We start from the raw sequence: 17256 nt of genomic DNA on the forward strand, positions 1-17256 counted from the left end.
AAATTGGGGGACGGGGACGATTAGAATGCTAGTAGACCTCAACTGAAGTTACATCAAAATTATGAGTAAACTGAATCTACTTTACTAATGGCATCCGCTCTTTCTACCTTTAGCAACACAATTCACCATATTTTTTTCCATCATTAATAGACTACTTGCCCCCCCCCCCAAAATATTAAGTTTATATATAATATGGTTCTTAGGTAATTTCTTCACCTTGACATTCCTACCGGTGAATTCCTGCTCAGTGCTCTTAAACGCATTTGAAGCAGTGTAGTTTTGTAGTTCTCATATATTTCGATTTTTTAGGTAACAAAACCTTAACTCTCTGAAAGAAATCTTACGATGACACTTGATTTGATTGCGAATTTCATTTTCTTTCATTCTTCTTCTGCATTCTTAATCAACTCAAAGGGTATATTATCTTCCTTTTTGTTCTTGAACTTGTCCAATTAACCATCCTCGTTTACTTCGTTTTCCGTTTTAATGTCTAGAATATACAGTTTATTCTTGGTGCCATCCGGCTCCTCAATGTATTCTTTCCATCTTCCTCAAACTCAATTCGCTCATTAAACACGCATTTCTATCTTTAGTTTTTATATTGCCATAGTAGTTGTCCCTTGCTGCCCTTCTACAGTATTCGCATGAAATTTACTCTCATATATAATATTCAAATTTCTCTATCTTTTTAAATTCTTCTTATCACCTTCGCTTCGATTGTATATTTCCCTGTCTTTGTAGATTTCTCTTCTTAATTCGCATATAAACGTTCTGTGCCTCCTTTCCTTCCCTTCTCCAATCTCCCTTCCTCATGGAAACAAATTGTTGCTGGTTAAGCAATGAAAAAATTGTATGCCTGCAGCCGAGACTATTTTGGCTAACCAAGAAGCGTAACTTAAAAAAAAAAATCCTTCTTTGAAAGTTACACACGTCAGGCAAACATTCTAATCACATTAACCTAATGTTTAAGAGCATCGAAAGCCCATGGTCTCTAGCAAGCATCGAAAGTCTTTATCTAAATTTTGTTAAAATTAATTACAAAATCAAATTTCTACACGTGTATACGTCAAGGCACACGTTGGTATAACATTTAACGAAGAATGAGATATATTGGCAAAATCAGCAATCGTGCTTATATTTTATCATACACATCTTCGGAACGGGTGACCGGGGTTTGATTCCGGGCGGGAGCTTGTGTGGTTCAGATTCGATGTTAAGCTATAAATTCACGTCTCATATAGCCTAGCTTCTGAAAGGAACACTAAACTCCAACCCAATTAACCAATATCAAACTTCCTTCCTTCAGTTTTAAAATTCAAATCAACGGAACCATTTAATACGTTTATGGAAAAGTAAAAGCAACGCGGTATATCAAAAGTATGGGAAAGTAATGGGTATATCATTGATAAAGAGCCTATCCGATTTGCCATAAGAACCAGGCTATGCCACGAAATCAGATCAAAATTTCAATCGAGTCTGGGGAATTCCAAATCCAGATGAGAGATATTTCAAGCACGTAACCTCCTTGTGGGGCGCTCTGGGTAATTCGCAAAAGATGCATATATACTTTATCATTATTATTGATTTTACTCAAACAACTTGACTTTTGACAATGTTCTATCCATACTTATGTGCTATACATCGTTTCTAAGTTCTTCATTATGTCTTTGCAATAAGCTTTCAATTAGCCATTTCCTTATTATAGCTTTTGAGATATGTGGACGACATAACTTTTTTTCCTTTGATTTTTCATTGGCATTAATGTTAATGTTTCGTGCTTTTTTTTTTTTTTACTATGTTTCATCAATTTTAGGATAATTTGCTTTTGGAATATAAAACCTATATTTGAGCTGAATTTCAGTCATCTCCCCTAAACTCTGTTCACATCATTGCAACCGGATAAGTCGTTTTATTAAAAGATGGAGAGCTACTCAAGATGGTTCGATCTAAAACTATTCTATTATACCTCCTAATTCTTAATAGGTATTAACACCTTGTAAACTAAGTTTAATTCGAATGTTGATGGATTAACAACCAATTAAGGTGGATCACCACCCGGAAGTCAGTATATATTTTAGCTTATTCCCTTAACTACTGCGCAATGAAACGTTACATATTATAAATATTGTACTATAAGATAGAGTATTGTTTTAGCTACAGCACAAAACACTGATTCATTTGGTTGTGTCTCCTGATATCGAAAAATGTAACAAATAAAAGAAAAAATTTGATTCGTTTTACAACAAGCACACAAGATGGCAATTGCTGTTAGATCTTACTAGAACTGCTCAGTTTTATGAAATGTTTATTTGTGTGTGTAAAGTATTTTAAAGTAACAATCTTATCACGAAATAGATATAAAGTTTTACCGGTTTTCGTGTTATGTTTCATATTTTATTTAAATATTAATTTACATTTAAGCAAATAGACTTTGAGACGAAACTTGCGCAGAACGCCATAATGCGTTGTTGCCATATTTGTACATTTACTGTAGTAGTCACAATAAGAAAATTCCTGGATTCTAGCGTTGCAGATCGAGAAGAAGAATCGCGGTAATGGTCGAAAAATAATTTTTCCAATAAGTATCTAAGCAGAATTCCATAATTACTCCCTTTATTATCTGGCATCAGTAAACACTCGACACTATCTGGCAATGCTGCACTATTCAAGCAGCGTTTAGCATTTCACCGAGAACACCTAGTGATCCACCTTAAATACAATGATAACGATCTTGACTTCTGATGTATTATCACACTAAGAACGATGAAATATCTGTTTTCTATAAAGAGAAACACAGCTTTCTTACAAGGCTGGCTAGAATATTTATTATAAAAAAATTAAACTAGAAAAGTAATGGTTTCGGAAGTATAGCACTTCCTTCCTCAGACTACACTCTCCAGACCACACACTACAACTCTAGTGTGTGAATTGTAGTGTGTGGTCTGGAGAGAGTATTCTGAGGAAGGAAGTGCTATACTTCCGAAACCATTACTTTTCTAGTTTAATTTTTTTTTATAATAAATATTCTAGCCAGCCCTGTAAGAAAGCTGTGTTTTTCTTTATTCAAGATGGACACAAGGCCATATTGTCATAATATCCATCTGTTTTCTGTCTTGCGTGATACTGCGATTGCTTCAATATTATTTATAGGATTAAGATTTACAGAATCAATAACTTTTATTTCAGTACAAAGTCCCAAAATGGCTGATTTATCACTAGGAGTTACTCTGCAATTGATATTAGACTGTTACCATCTGTGCGAGAATTCTATGAACTATACAAAGCGTCATACTCCTATACCCACATAGCCATCATGTAGGTGTTCTGTTATTTCTGTTTTTACGTAATGTTACTATTTCTTAATGATTTTTAAAGCTAATCTTTATTAATATATGCCATAAATATCATATCTTACTGTTTATGTACCTGGCGTAAACAAGACAATAGCTTTCATACATCCGCATTCACTCCCATCTGGCGAGAGTTGACGGAATCTTCCCATGATATCCTGAAAAATGAAAAATCACAGAAAACAACATAATTAGTTTCCATTGTTCAGAAAATATTCGCATGCTTAGGTTTCAGTATTATGATAGCTAATCAATTGGGAAAGGTTACTATTTTTACATGTTTCTTTTGATCTATTGGGCATAAAAGAACAAAATTTACAGACCTTAAATTAAGGATTAATTTAAATTGTTAAATAATTTTTGTTTTGGAAAAAATTAATTGATTAAATATTTTAGCAAAGTTCTTTTACATTAGTTGAAAGTCGATAAAAAGAACTTTAAATTAATATGATCGATACAAATTAAAAAATTAGTAGTTTAATTGGTTAGAAGTTTCATTATTAATTTCTAATTGAATGAATTAAAAAAATTAACAAATAACTTCTAATTGATTCTTTAAAAATTATATAACGATGATTTACCTCTTTGTATATATATATATATATATATATATATATATATATATATATATATATATATATATATATATATACATATTAATTATCGGTAAAGTAATTTATACTTATAGAATAATTTTATTGTAGTTTATTACAATGGTTGATACTTGCATGAAGCAATTGGTAGTAATGATGGAATGGGGCACGCGAGCTTCGTGAAGACCCAGAAGGAGTCAGATTAATGACCCACCAGACCCGATGACCCGGACAGACCCATGACCTGAGAGACTCAGTCTGACTTGGTGGCTCGAACAAACCCATGACCGGAGAGACTCAGTCTGACTCGGTGGCTGGGACATACCCACGACCAGAGAGACTCAGTCTGACCCGGTGACCCAGGCAAATGACCGGAGAACTCAGTCTGACTTGCTGACTGGGGCAGACCCATGAGCAAAGAGACAGTCTGATCAGGTGACCAGACAGGCCCATGACCGGAGAACTCAATCTGACCCGGTGACTAGGAAAGACCCATGATCAGAGAGTCTCAAACTGACATACATACACCTGAAGAACACATGTGAGGCTTTTAATGTAATTCTAATATACATCACTCTCTCCTCTCTTTCTCTCTCTCTGACTGTCTTCTCACTATTACCCGGTTATTGTTTTCGTCTGCGTGTATCAAAACATTGGTCTGAAAGATAACTACAAGGTTTATCAGAGTTTAAATGAGTGAGAATCGCAAAAAGGTAAGCTGCATAGCTTTTCTTATGAAGAATCGTCAAAGAAGCAAACATGTAAAACTTGTTTAGAATATAAATGATTCCATTAATCCCATAAATTGTTTTGTTAAAATGTATTGCGTATCTGTGTTCAAAACCCATGGTATTATTTCTCAGTTGGGGAAGACGATAAACATGGAATGATGTTTGAAATATTCAGGACATGGTATCTTGATTAAGAAATGTAAAACCAAGAATCAAACAAATGAATGTTCGTGCTTGAGCAGTGTACATCACTGATCGATAACAGAATTTCTGGCGTAATTGTTACTTCCGGGTCGCTGGGTCTTACTGTTAGAGTATGTCCGAGTCACACTCCGTTTGGATCTGGGGTCACTGTGGTTGTTTGGGTCTCCGGAAATGCCTGAGCCACTAGGTTTGACTCGGTCTCAGGGTTTGCCCGAGTCACGGGTCTGTCCGGGTGACTAGGTCTGTCTGGGTCTCAGTGTTTGTCCGAGTCACAGTCTCTTTGGATCTCCGGAAATGTTCGGATCACTGGGTCTCAGAGTTAGCCCGAGTCAAGGGTTTGGATCTTGTCGGGCCACTGGTATTGTTTACATTTCTGGAAACGTCCAGGTTACTAAGTCTGTCTGGGTCTCCGGGTCTGTCCGGGTGAAACAAGATTTGAGAAGAGAGATCCAAACCTGCACCTTTGTCTCATTTCCTAGACGAGACGAAAAATTTTAAAAGTCAACGCGTGGCGGCGTGGTGCAGAACTGGCGACAGTCATTATCCTGTGGGCCCACCATGGCTGGTCAGAACGCCTGCAACACGACGAGGCATCGAGAGGAAGAGCTCTTCGATCTCTTTCTAGAGGATGGTAAGGCATACATCTTCAAGGAAGAGCTCTTGGGTCTCTTCCTGGAGGATAGCAAAGCATACATCTTCGAGAAAGAGCTCTTGGGTTTCTTCCTGGAAGATGGCAAAGCATACATCTTCGAGGAAGAGCTCTTGGGTCTCTTCCTGGAGGATGGCAAGGTAAACATACATATTCGACGAAGAGCTCTTGGGTCTCTTCCTAGAGGATAGCAAGGCATACATCTTCGAGGAAGAGCTTTTGGGTCTTTTCCTGGAGGATGGCAAGGCATACATGTTGGAGGAAGAACTCTTGGAAGGCATACATCTTCAAAAATGAAAAAATGAAATTAAATTAAATCTTTCACTTTAATGTAGCCTACCACGATTATAGATACCCTTTAGGCTAAGGGACACGGATGATTAAGGATGGTTTAAAGGGACAAGTTTTGCCGATAGATGTCACTACAGTCATCGTATCTCTCTCATGTATTTTACCTTTCACGAAAATTCACGATTTCTCTTACAGATTTCAACCTAGAGACCCCAAATTTGTAGAGGAGGAACTTCATAATATATCGAAGGCAACAATCCGTGCCGATTTTTTATTTAGAATTTTCTTCATTCTTGAAACAGTTATATTGTTAAAGGTTTGGATAGCCATTTGAACAATGAAGAAAATTCTAAATAAAAAATAATCGGCACGGATTCTTGCCTTCGATATATTATGAAGTTCCTTCTCTAAAAAATTAAATTTTCTAAGTTGAAATTTGTAAGAGAAATCGTGAATTTTCGTGAAAGGTAAAAAATACAAGAGAGAGATACGAAGACTAGTGACATCTATCGCGAAACTTGTCCCTTTGCACCAACCTTAAGGCAATGAACGATGATGGAAGAATCGGTGGAATGAGAATTTGGGAGGAAACATGAGTACCCAGAGAAATCCCACGGACACGATGTTGTCCACCACAAACTTATTTAACCGGGACCCCACGCACAAGAGGTAAGCACTCTACCAACGAGCCATCGTGCCTTTCCACACGTTTTCGAGATGGTGCCACAGCTCATCACATAAAAGGACCACACCAGGTGCAAGACCTCGTCAATGTTCCGTTGGCTGGTCAAATCCCCGTCAATACGTACGACATGAAAATGCAGTATGGTACTTGTACCGATTATGGCCCGGGTCTCTAATATGACCCACAGACAATATCTCTGCAGATTTACGTTGGTGCTACTAAATGATAATGTAAACTATGTTCTAATGACAAGGGTAATCATATTTGCGCGGCTCAGAGGACATAGTTTATATTGTCATCTAGTAGCACCAACGTAAATCTGCAGAGATATGGTGGGTGGGCCATATTAGGGACCCGGGCCATAATCGGTACAAGTATCATATTATTTCGTTCTATTTTCAATATAAACAATTATTATGATTGTACCTGTACCTGTCCGAAAATGTTTCCTTCTGGTTATTTCTATTTACCTGGTAGTGATTGATCATTCAAACTGTATTTCGTTTGGAAACTACGCTACATACATACACGTAGCCAAGGGGTGGGTCCGGGGTGTCCGGAACCCCCTTCGCAACCAGAAATGAAAATAAATTAAGAAAGAATAAAACAGAAACGAGAAAAAGAAGAAGCAGCATTAAAAATATGAAGCTACAGCAAGCGTTTGATTACTCTTTCTTATAAGCTTTGCGTAGAGGAAACGGTTTAGGGTCAAGTTGAAAATTGATATTATTGTAACGGAGCATTCCGAATCCATCTAGCTCCATGCTAATCCTATGGACTACAAATGACGATCGATAAACCAGTTCGATCAGATACTTTCAGGTAGAACTTAAGAAATGCCCACAATCACCAATAATATGAGCATGACAACATAAATTCCAGTTACACTTGTTAAAGAAATTTTCAGTTTCGAGGCAACACTAATCCATTTTATAGGATGTATTTACTGCCGAAAGAGATCTCGTTGCTATCCTTGACGGCATTAAACGAAGATAAAGAAGAAGAAATACAACAAGAAGAAACGAATTCGAATGACCTCGAATGGCTTCATCTTTTTCAATATTTTCTTTTAGTTGAGATTTCTTCATAGTTTGTTATTTAACTACTTACTAACATATTTTCATTTTATTGTCATAACAAACCAATATCAGTGTGTTGCCAGTAAAATAGTTTAGATTGATCGAGTCCCTGGTGTGTAACTATAGTATTTCATCTCACGCCTCCCCCCCCCCCCACTTATGAAATCCTGGCTAAACGAACCAATATATGTTGCCAGTAAAAGAGTTTGGAATGATCCTGGTGTGATAACAACAGTATTTCATGTCACGGACCCCCCCTATTACGAAATTCTGGCTATGTGCTTGGCTACATAATAGTTCGTTTTGAAATACAAATCTCTGCATATTGTTCGACCCTGTATGCTAAGACCCTGATAAAACACGGGTGTTAAATGTTTGAGATATTCCATGTTTACCATGGTGCAAAAGGCAGGGATTCGGTTCATGGTGGGGGGCCACGTTGGCTTAATGGTAGAGCGTTCATCTCCGGTGTACGGGGTCCCTAATTCGATCCCAGCACGCGCCAAGTAAGCTTTGTGATGGATAAACACCGTGTGTGTGGTTCTCCCGTTTCCTTCCACTTTTTTCATTCCACTATTTCATTCATTTCTCATCATCACCGTCTCCTTCAGCCTAACCGGTATATCTGTGGGACGTAAAACTTCAAGACGTCGTTTAATTTTCATTTTCGGTTCGTGGTGGGAGTTCATGTAATTTAGATCAGATCCCATGTTAAACTGTAAGTTCACGTCTCCTATAGCTTCGCCTCTGAACGAGAAGCTAAACTCAATCCAAAAATTCATGTCTATCAATTCTAGCAACAAACCTAGCAATAAACGTTTCTCCCTTTCCCTCAAATATGGTATTGTTTTTTCTTCCTTTTTTTAAAGAATTAATATATATAAAAAGAAATTAATTTTTCGCTAATCTAGAAGTGAGACCTATCAGAGCCTCATCTTTACGTATTAATTTTGTAAGAAGCCTAATAAAAAGCTAAGAAAATTGATGAAGTATTCTATTGATACAGGACATATATACATACAACATTTCCAAGATCTTGGTCTAAATAGCGTAGAAGGAGCAATCTGAACAGACAAGAAACAAAAGGGAAAATAATAATAATAATAATAATAATAATAATAATAATAATAATAATAATAATAATAATAATAATAATAATAATAATAATAATAATTCTGAAATTCATCCGACAATCTATTTCACTTGATCATGTTCCCTTTTAAAATTCCTTGATGTAAGTATTTTTGATTTCGATTATTTCTGAATAGGTGAGTTTAGCCCTTTCAAACGGTAATTTTGTTCTAAAGTGTTTTCAAAGCTACAAACAAATTGACGTTTCAAGAAGCACGTGGTACGCTGTTGTCACTTTGTGCGTATCCCGATGAGTCTTCAGCTGAAACTGTCCTGTGAGTCTTAACAAAAAGGAAAAAAATTTTAAATATTGATTTGTTTGGATGGATGAAAGGGTATATTTGTCATTCCAGTTTGTGCATGTTGGAAAGGACGAGGGATTGTGTGTGTGTGTGGTTTTTTTTTTAAACACTTCCACGCACAAAGAAACGAAAGATTAAAATAGCTTCTTTCCTTCTGAAAACACGTGTTTACTAGCGGCAACATTGGAATGTTAAGGTCTATTGCCAAGGAAACCCTCAACCCGCTGTTGCTAAAATGACGTTTATGATTCGACCCTCGCTGAGTGACCGCAATAATTATGTGATGTAGATTCCCTTCTTCAAAACAAATCTGCACGTGTTTTTGAGCTGTCAATTTGTTTCTAGTTTTGAAAGCACTTTAGTTAGTTTCATTGCAATATAATCTTTCCCGAGAGATAACCGCGTTCTCTGCTGCCTTACGGAAGGACAAGGAGAAATGTGGTGCGAGGAGCAAAGGTGGGGAAAGGTTGAGGTAGGGGAATGGAACAAGTATTGGCTGTCTATAGTATACTAAGATTTGGGAATAGCGTATCTGAATGATTGAGTACGACACCGATGTTCTTTTGTACAGTCCGCAGCTAAAAACCTGCAACATGAGCATGTAAGTTTATTGTGAAACTACGCCTAACAGAGCAGGAAATCAATATAACGTCTAATTAGCACGAATCACGCCAGGAAAAACCTCGGCATCTTTCCGTGCACATTTATTTTGGAGCAAAAGACTTCGTCGTTTCACAATAAACATACATGCTCATGTTGCAGGTTTTTTGCACTGCAGTTTACAATGGCAAGTTCTTAACATCTGCTCCTTGTTCTCTGTGTGTACTTTACTATGAATAGGAGCAGAAAACTCCGACGTTGCAGGGCATCTAGTTAGAAATGAATGCACTAGACCGGGATTTTTTCTCATTTGCTACTCTGCTGATTCGAAAAAAAAAACATGGAGTTATTTCAATAAATAAAACACCTGAATGGTTTTAATCTCATTGTTGGTGAGCTCGTCTTGAGGCAATCTGTCCCTCGCTTTGCTACAGCCAAACAGCGCTGATAAATCCCATGGAATCGACCATTGGGCTAAATGGAGCAGGAACAGCTCCTTCCATGAATCTTGCAGCAGGAGAATCTGCAAAATGGATAAATAATGATAACAGTTAATTTCTTCAAATGAACGACGCTAAAAAAAAAGTGATTGAAATTATAATTGAGATATAGTTATAATATCGTTATAGGTCTATATAAGATATATTTCTAGTTATACAGGGTGTTTCAAATTAACACCGACAACGTTTTGACCAACCTGGGTACAGAAATCCCTCATTTCGGAGTTCTAGGCTCTCGAGAATATGAAAAAAAAAAAACTTAAAAGGTCCATATCTCCAATACTATGGTATCTACCGTCGTCGTGTCAAGACTTCACCTAAGAGCTAATATCTGCGCTATCTAAAAATACATGTTTCAGAATCCCAAGGTACTCATGCAACAATTTTTAGAGAGTTCGGCTACGGGCATATAATTTGAAGTACTCACCAACTATCTCTGTAAAAATTATTGCGAAAGTACCGCAGGATTCTAAAACTTGGATATTTGGATAGAGCACATACTAGTTTTAAAGTAAAGTCTTGACCCGGATAACTCTGAAACATCAAAAGGTGTGTTAAGGAACTGTCTACATTATGCAATTCCTGAAAACAATGAAAAACAAACTTTGAAATTATCATGATAAAACGTTTACTTACATGCACCCGGCAACACTGCCACTATCAGAGATGAGTTGCCAGCTATACAGCGGATGCTGGGAGTGTCCCCTGTTTTGATTCGAACAGTGGTTTACACATTTCACCAGGTTGGCAGCAACTTTACGAAGATTAGAAGTGTTAATGTTCTCAATGGCACTGCGAATGTTCGTTTCCAGGTCTTGAATAGTTCGAGAATTGTTCTTGTATACGTCTTGCTTTAAATAGGTGTCCCGACAAAACGTACCAGCGACAAAACGTACCACTTGAATTTTCGCGACAAAACGTACCACTTTTGACGACCTGTCATAAATGACAACCTGTCATGGATTAATTAAAGCATTTTTGATATTTATTCCACGACAAAACGTACCACTTATATAAATTACAACCTGTCTTGGACTAATTAAAACATTTCGGATATTTAATCCGCGACAAAACGTACCACTTCAATCTTTTTTTTTTTTTTCAGCGTGTTCACAGATTATTCTCCAGATCGAACAAACTTCTCTTAAGAAGTTCCTCCCTGGCTAAGCGGTTAGCATACGCGCCTTTGGCGCGGGAGACCCTGGTTCGATTCCCGGCGGGAGCTCAGGTGGTTCGGATTCCACGTTAATCAGTAAGTCCACGTCTCACATAGCCTCGCTGCTGAAAGGGACGCTAAACTGAAATTCAACAACATTCAAACTTCTCTTAAACGTTCTGTACGTGACAAACGTAACATTAAGCACGTTTATCAGCGAGTAAGAGAACACGAGTCTTCCAAAATACATTAGACCAATGTGGGTGCTTACATATCTAACAAAAGAGAACATAATGGTAAGAAACTACTTCCTCATGAACAGGTAAAACAATGGCAGTATAAGGTTGAGAAGAACAGACAGGAAATGTATCGAGTTGTCAAAGTGCAGAAACTCATTGGTAAAAGAGGGCTCATTTACAGAGGAAATGTACCAGCCTAAAACTGAAAGACACAGCTATAGATCATGAAAACTTTTTAAATATTATTCTTTTCTTAAGCAAATTTGATCTTCCGCTTAAAAGTAATTTAGATAAGGTCACCGAGAAGAGTCATATACGAGGAAGTAAGCAGGATAGTGGTCACATAACTTTTACTAAACACGGTAAATTTTGTTTTGAATGCTATCAACACACTTATCAGAGAAGATATTTCGAGAGAAGTCTCTCAAGCTTCAATATTTTCTGTTCTATTAGACACTACTCAAGATATAGTAGTTTCAGGCCAGTGCTCTGTTGTTTTACGGTATGTTGTAAAAATGGTTGTTAAACAAAGTATTGTTGTCATTGCAAAATGCATATCTACCACAGTCCAGTGTCCTTGCGGTTTACTGCTGGAAATTCTGCAGAAGTTGAAACTTTATATTAAGAAGTGTATTGGAAATTCAACCGATGGCTCAAGTAACATGGAAGGACGATATTCGGATTTTTTTCAATTTACCTATGATCAGTTACACTGTGATTCAGTTGATTTTGAGTTTAACGGCCCTTTTAGCAGCGAGGCTATATGAGACAGGACATACTGATTTACCGGAAATCCGAAGCACATGAGCTCTTGCCAGGAATCGAACCCAGGTCTCCCACGACAAAGGCGCATACGCTAACCGTTTAACCACTAAGAAATTCAGTTACACGTGTGGTGTTACGCTCATATATTCAATCATGTCATATGTGATCTGACAAAAAATTGCATTGATTCTGTGTCATTGTTCTGCTGAATGACTGTGCGATATTTATGCGTGAGTCTTATCAGCGAATGGACATTTGGAAGATCAAATGTTAACAAAGGCGTCTTACAGTTATTGCGGAAACAAGATGGTAGAAAACTCACTGTTTTTCAGAAAAAGTTTGGTCATTTTTCGAACCCAGAAAGTGCTTTGTATATAGAGTTGACCATAATAATTAAGAAAATTGCTTCTACAGAAAATATCAAATCAAAAGCTAGGTGTAAAGCGAAAGGATATATAAAAGATCTTCTTAAGTTCAAAACAACTCGGACAGCACAAATGTTCCTTAAGATATTTCAAGTGACGACCTCTCTGTCAACCTATCTCCAAATAGAGGGTGCTGCTAGTGTAGTCCTATCGGATGGTGCAGACTACTCTGTTCCAAGTGAAAGAGTAGAGAGATGATTTTTGAATCCGTTAAGAATGCAGCATTAAGTTCTGCAGAATGTGCCAATAAATTTGAAGACTTAGAACGTGATTTCTTTCTTTCTTTTTTTCTATTGATCTGTCGACAATTCGCCTTCAGAGAGGGACAAAGATTTTCCTCTGAATATGAAGATGAAGCTGCTTCTATCCAATGACCAGGTATTGCATCGAAGCATTCAACACAATATTGGACATGGTAGTTTCGAGTATTTCTTCAAGATTCAAGAAGCAATATACTTTATGGATTATTTGGACCCTAGCCACTTCAACCAAGTAACAGAACTTCCAGACGTGCCTTTCTATAAACTTACATATTTTCTGAAAAACTTCAGTAAAGAAGTTTCCAAGGATACTATAATGTATTCTCTTGGACTTTTGAAGGACGTGGATATCCTTGAAAGTCAGTCTTGATGACGAGCACAACCGAGAAAAAATGACTGTCCTGATGGTGCAAGTGATTCAGAATTAGGAGAAAATACATTTGTTTACAAGGAAAGCGAATGCAAAACGTGTTGCAAAATTGTCCAATATGCTGCTTTTTAATTTTGCAGAATTGTAAATTTTGCAGTAATAGATACTTATCCAGGTTTCCAGAATACAAATTTTTATTGACTTTGCCCGTAACTCAGGTAACATGTAAAAGAAATTTTTCAAAACTTAAATAAACTGAAATACATTAAAAATAGGATAACGAGTACCATGTCTCAGGAACATTTGAAAACATTTATGTTGATGTCTATTGAAAAAGATTTATTAAAACATATTTCGAATACAAAAGTGATAGATACAGTAGCATCAAAAACTAGTACACTAAAACATCTGCTAATTTTGTAATATAGTATACGTTCTCCTTGAACTTCATATAATATTTTGAACAATTCAGAATAATATACTGATGAAAGAATATCAGGTTTTGTCAATTGTTAATACTATTGACTTACTGTAGAAAGAAAACTGCAATTGATTTGTGACATTAAGATGCTGGTGGCCCTTGTGGGAGAAAGCGCCCGTGCTCCTCTAATAATGCCTATCCGTCTCTGGTCCAAAGCCTGGATAAAGTGTGATGGAAATCAGCAAATATTCAAATATTGCATATGCAAGATTCTTGCTGGTCTTGGTCTGGAGAGAATCTTGCAGGTATTGTCTTGGTGTTGCGAGAATCTTGCAGGCATGGTCTTAGTCTTAGTCTTGGTCTTGCATCGCTACTTTTCTCACCACCAATCTGTTCAACTTTTAACCTTATTTTGGCCGGTATGTAGATACTTATATACCGTCCTATCAAGTGGTACGTTTTGTCGCCTGTCATTATTTGATGACTGATTAGAAGACTCTTCACAACTAGCCCTCCAGGCAAGTGGTACGTTTTGTCGCTTGTCATTATTTAAAGTGTTTTTAGAAAACCCTTCACAAGCATCCCTCAGGGTAAGTGGTACGTTTTGTCGGTGGTACGTTTTGTCGCTAGTACGTTTTGTCGCGTATTCCTTTAAATAGCCCCATAGAAATGAATAGCAGTGTTGCCGAGTGCATGTAAGTAAAAATTTTATCATGTTTCAAAGTTTGTTTTTCATTGTTTTCAGGAATTGCATAATGTAGACAGATCCTTAACACACCTTTTGATGTACTGAAACATCAGCAGGGTTGCCAATTCAGAGTGTTAATTTATGAAAACTACGATTTCCCTAGTTCCCCCTTACAGAGGCTTCATTCGATTAGTTATCGGTGGAAATGAAAAATTCTTTTTTCTGCTCCATTGTTTCCAAGCTACTCCAACTAAGAAAACTGAAAATTAACGACAGAACATCCATACGTATGAGTTATGAGTCAATTTACATGTTTTTCAAAAAAAATTGATTTACACCTTCGGTTACATCTGGCAACACTGTGTGGTTTCTAGTGTACTTCAATCCTTGCTTCCTAGTTTAAAAATATAGGCTGCATGAACAAAGCTTTATTTTGGTATAACCATTATTAGTGTATCACTTCAGGTTCAAAAGTTCTACTATCCCAAACTCCGGGTTGCATTGCATATTGGACACCCTGTAGTTACACGTACCTTTGTTTTCCTCGCTTTGAAGGTAAGCTGGAACAGATAATAGTCATTCTTCTTTATACCCACTCAGTTTTTCTATATTTTCTATTACCTTTACCATAATGTTTAAAATATATGTTGTGTATTAATGTATGTAGGCTATGTTAATTACCTGGTCTCTTTTCGAAAGCGTCTGAAACGGAGCTAAGCACCGAACCCATCGCACTGCCATGAAGAGGAGTCGAGCTGTTGTTTCCTGGAAAGAATGAATAAATAATAGGAAAATGGTTTCAGAACAAAAAAGTAACTAATTGTAATCGTAATCAATAAAAAGAGAACTTCAAAATAAATACAATTCCGTCTCAGCTCTTACATTTCGACTGAAACCGGATCTGCTAGAAGTCTACACCTTCCGGATTCAATATTCGTTCCTTATGAAGTAAAAATTAAGACAGCCAGAAAAGGTTTTTGGTATCGATTCAACGTTTTAAGAGCAGGTTCCTACCTTATTCCTACATTGAAACCGGAAGTGATATAGACTATATCTACCATTTCCGGTTTTAATATTGGATAAGTTATATAAGGATCCATATAATTTAGTTTGCAATTCTTTCCATTGTTTTGCAATATGAAACGGAACCCTACTTTCTAACCTACTTAATGGAGATCTCTTAAATTACAGTGTAAGTTGAAAGGGGAACGGAACATTTCCACAAAATTTCATGGCTTTATGCAGAGTAGTTTCGGATATCTCTTGATGAATGAAGCAGTGAGTTAGTAGTGTATTAACTCTTTTATGTAACTTGTAACTTGTAACTTGTAACTTATCTAGATTATTAATTTCAATATTAAATCCCAGCAATTACTTACTGAAATCAAAAGTTTAACTGCTTCCGGTTTCAGTAGAATAATAGATCCCTAAAGTTAAGATGAAATCTATTCTTGGGATTCGAAATACAGGGTGTCCTAAATGTCACCGAACCCGATGTTTAAGACCGTATAACTAAAAAACTGAATAGAATGAGAAGGAACGCACCTTGCAACAGAAGACCCTATATATTGAGAAAATTTTCAGACACAAACATGTTTCTTGCCGTGCATGATTTAATAATAAACATTAAAAATGCTGCCAGAGTCGGATTTTTTTTTTTTTTTTTTTTTTTTGCAAATCGATTATACTGAATCACAGAAGCCATACCCGTAATTTTTTTCAACATTTCTCAATGCTACCGAACGATCTGGATACCCATATATCGAATTTGACAGAAAAAGTACGTTGATGAAGTCTTACAAACATTGCACACGTGTATTATTGAGCTATTCACAAAATCAAAGTTTTTACAATAATATGAACTACGCTGGCAACAGTGCTGCTGTCAAGTGTCACTGGTAGATGGGTTTGACCTCTAGCTAACACACTAAGGCACTTTTAATGAAAAAGGCGAAAGTTGATTTTTTTTTTTTTTTTTTTTTTTAAGGAAAAATCTGATAACGTAGATACACACACCTTACAACCCTGAAATTGACAAGTCACATGAAATGTTCAAAATGTCCATCGTTTTCTTGGATACATAAGTTTGTATGCTTTATGATATTTTCGGACACCTTTCTGTTGTTACTGCACAGATATTCCCAATTTTCTGTGTAATGTTTCTTTTCAGATGCTCCAAGGTCCTGGGTTTATTTTGGTTACTTTCCCTTTTAAGTAACCCCACAGGAAATAGTCAGCAGACGTCACATCTGGAGGGCGACTGGCTCATAGCGCACCATACGAAGTGAATCGTTTTATGTGTGGCAAGTTGCTCTCCATTTTGTTGCTGCCAAACATCACGTTCATCTTCTTCCAGGAGAGCAACGAATTGCATTTGAGATCCCCGTACACAGCAGTATACACTGTTGTCTCAAAGAATAACGGTCCGAGCGTAACGTGTCTGCTATTGATCCAGTTTCGCGAAACCTTTGAACTAGGGAAAAAATGGTTGACTTCTGTGGCAAAGGAGACTGGGAACTTTACATTAAATGCTTCTCTTACACCAGAATATGACACTGTTCGGAAGTATTGTTCCACAATATACACTCTTTTCTGGGTAGAGAATTTTATTTTGAAAAACAAAGCACTTTAGCAGAAGTGGACACCATCATCTATCAAACAACGAACAGCTAACTGGATAGCAATTATTCTAGGTACATTAAAAAAAAAAAAAAAATGAAAAATTAATCGTTACATTTCAGGGTTGCAAGATGTATGTATGTTATCAGATTTTTCCTTTAAAAAAATCAACTTTCTCCTTTTTCATTAAAAGTGCCT

The 17256-nt window shown here is 36.7% G+C and overlaps 1 protein-coding gene across 2 annotated transcripts in view; it reads right to left on the reverse strand.

Annotated features, from left to right (window-relative positions):
• dsf (nuclear receptor dissatisfaction) overlaps positions 1 to 17256 on the reverse strand; it is a 189342-nt gene that overhangs the window by 7176 nt on the left and 164910 nt on the right. For both annotated transcript variants that reach the window (XM_081732404.1, XM_081732403.1), the window contains exons 6-8: positions 15121 to 15204; positions 9983 to 10138; positions 3427 to 3508 (exon numbers count right to left, since the gene is read on the reverse strand). In XM_081732404.1, coding sequence (XP_081588530.1) covers positions 3427 to 3508; positions 9983 to 10138; positions 15121 to 15204 — 322 coding nt within the window. The remainder of the gene's footprint in view (positions 1 to 3426; positions 3509 to 9982; positions 10139 to 15120; positions 15205 to 17256) is intronic.

The sequence above is a fragment of the Thermobia domestica genome, chromosome 1 (genome assembly GCF_964235325.1).
Source record: "Thermobia domestica chromosome 1, izTheDome1.hap1.1, whole genome shotgun sequence".
Classification (NCBI taxonomy): domain Eukaryota; kingdom Metazoa; phylum Arthropoda; class Insecta; order Zygentoma; family Lepismatidae; genus Thermobia; species Thermobia domestica.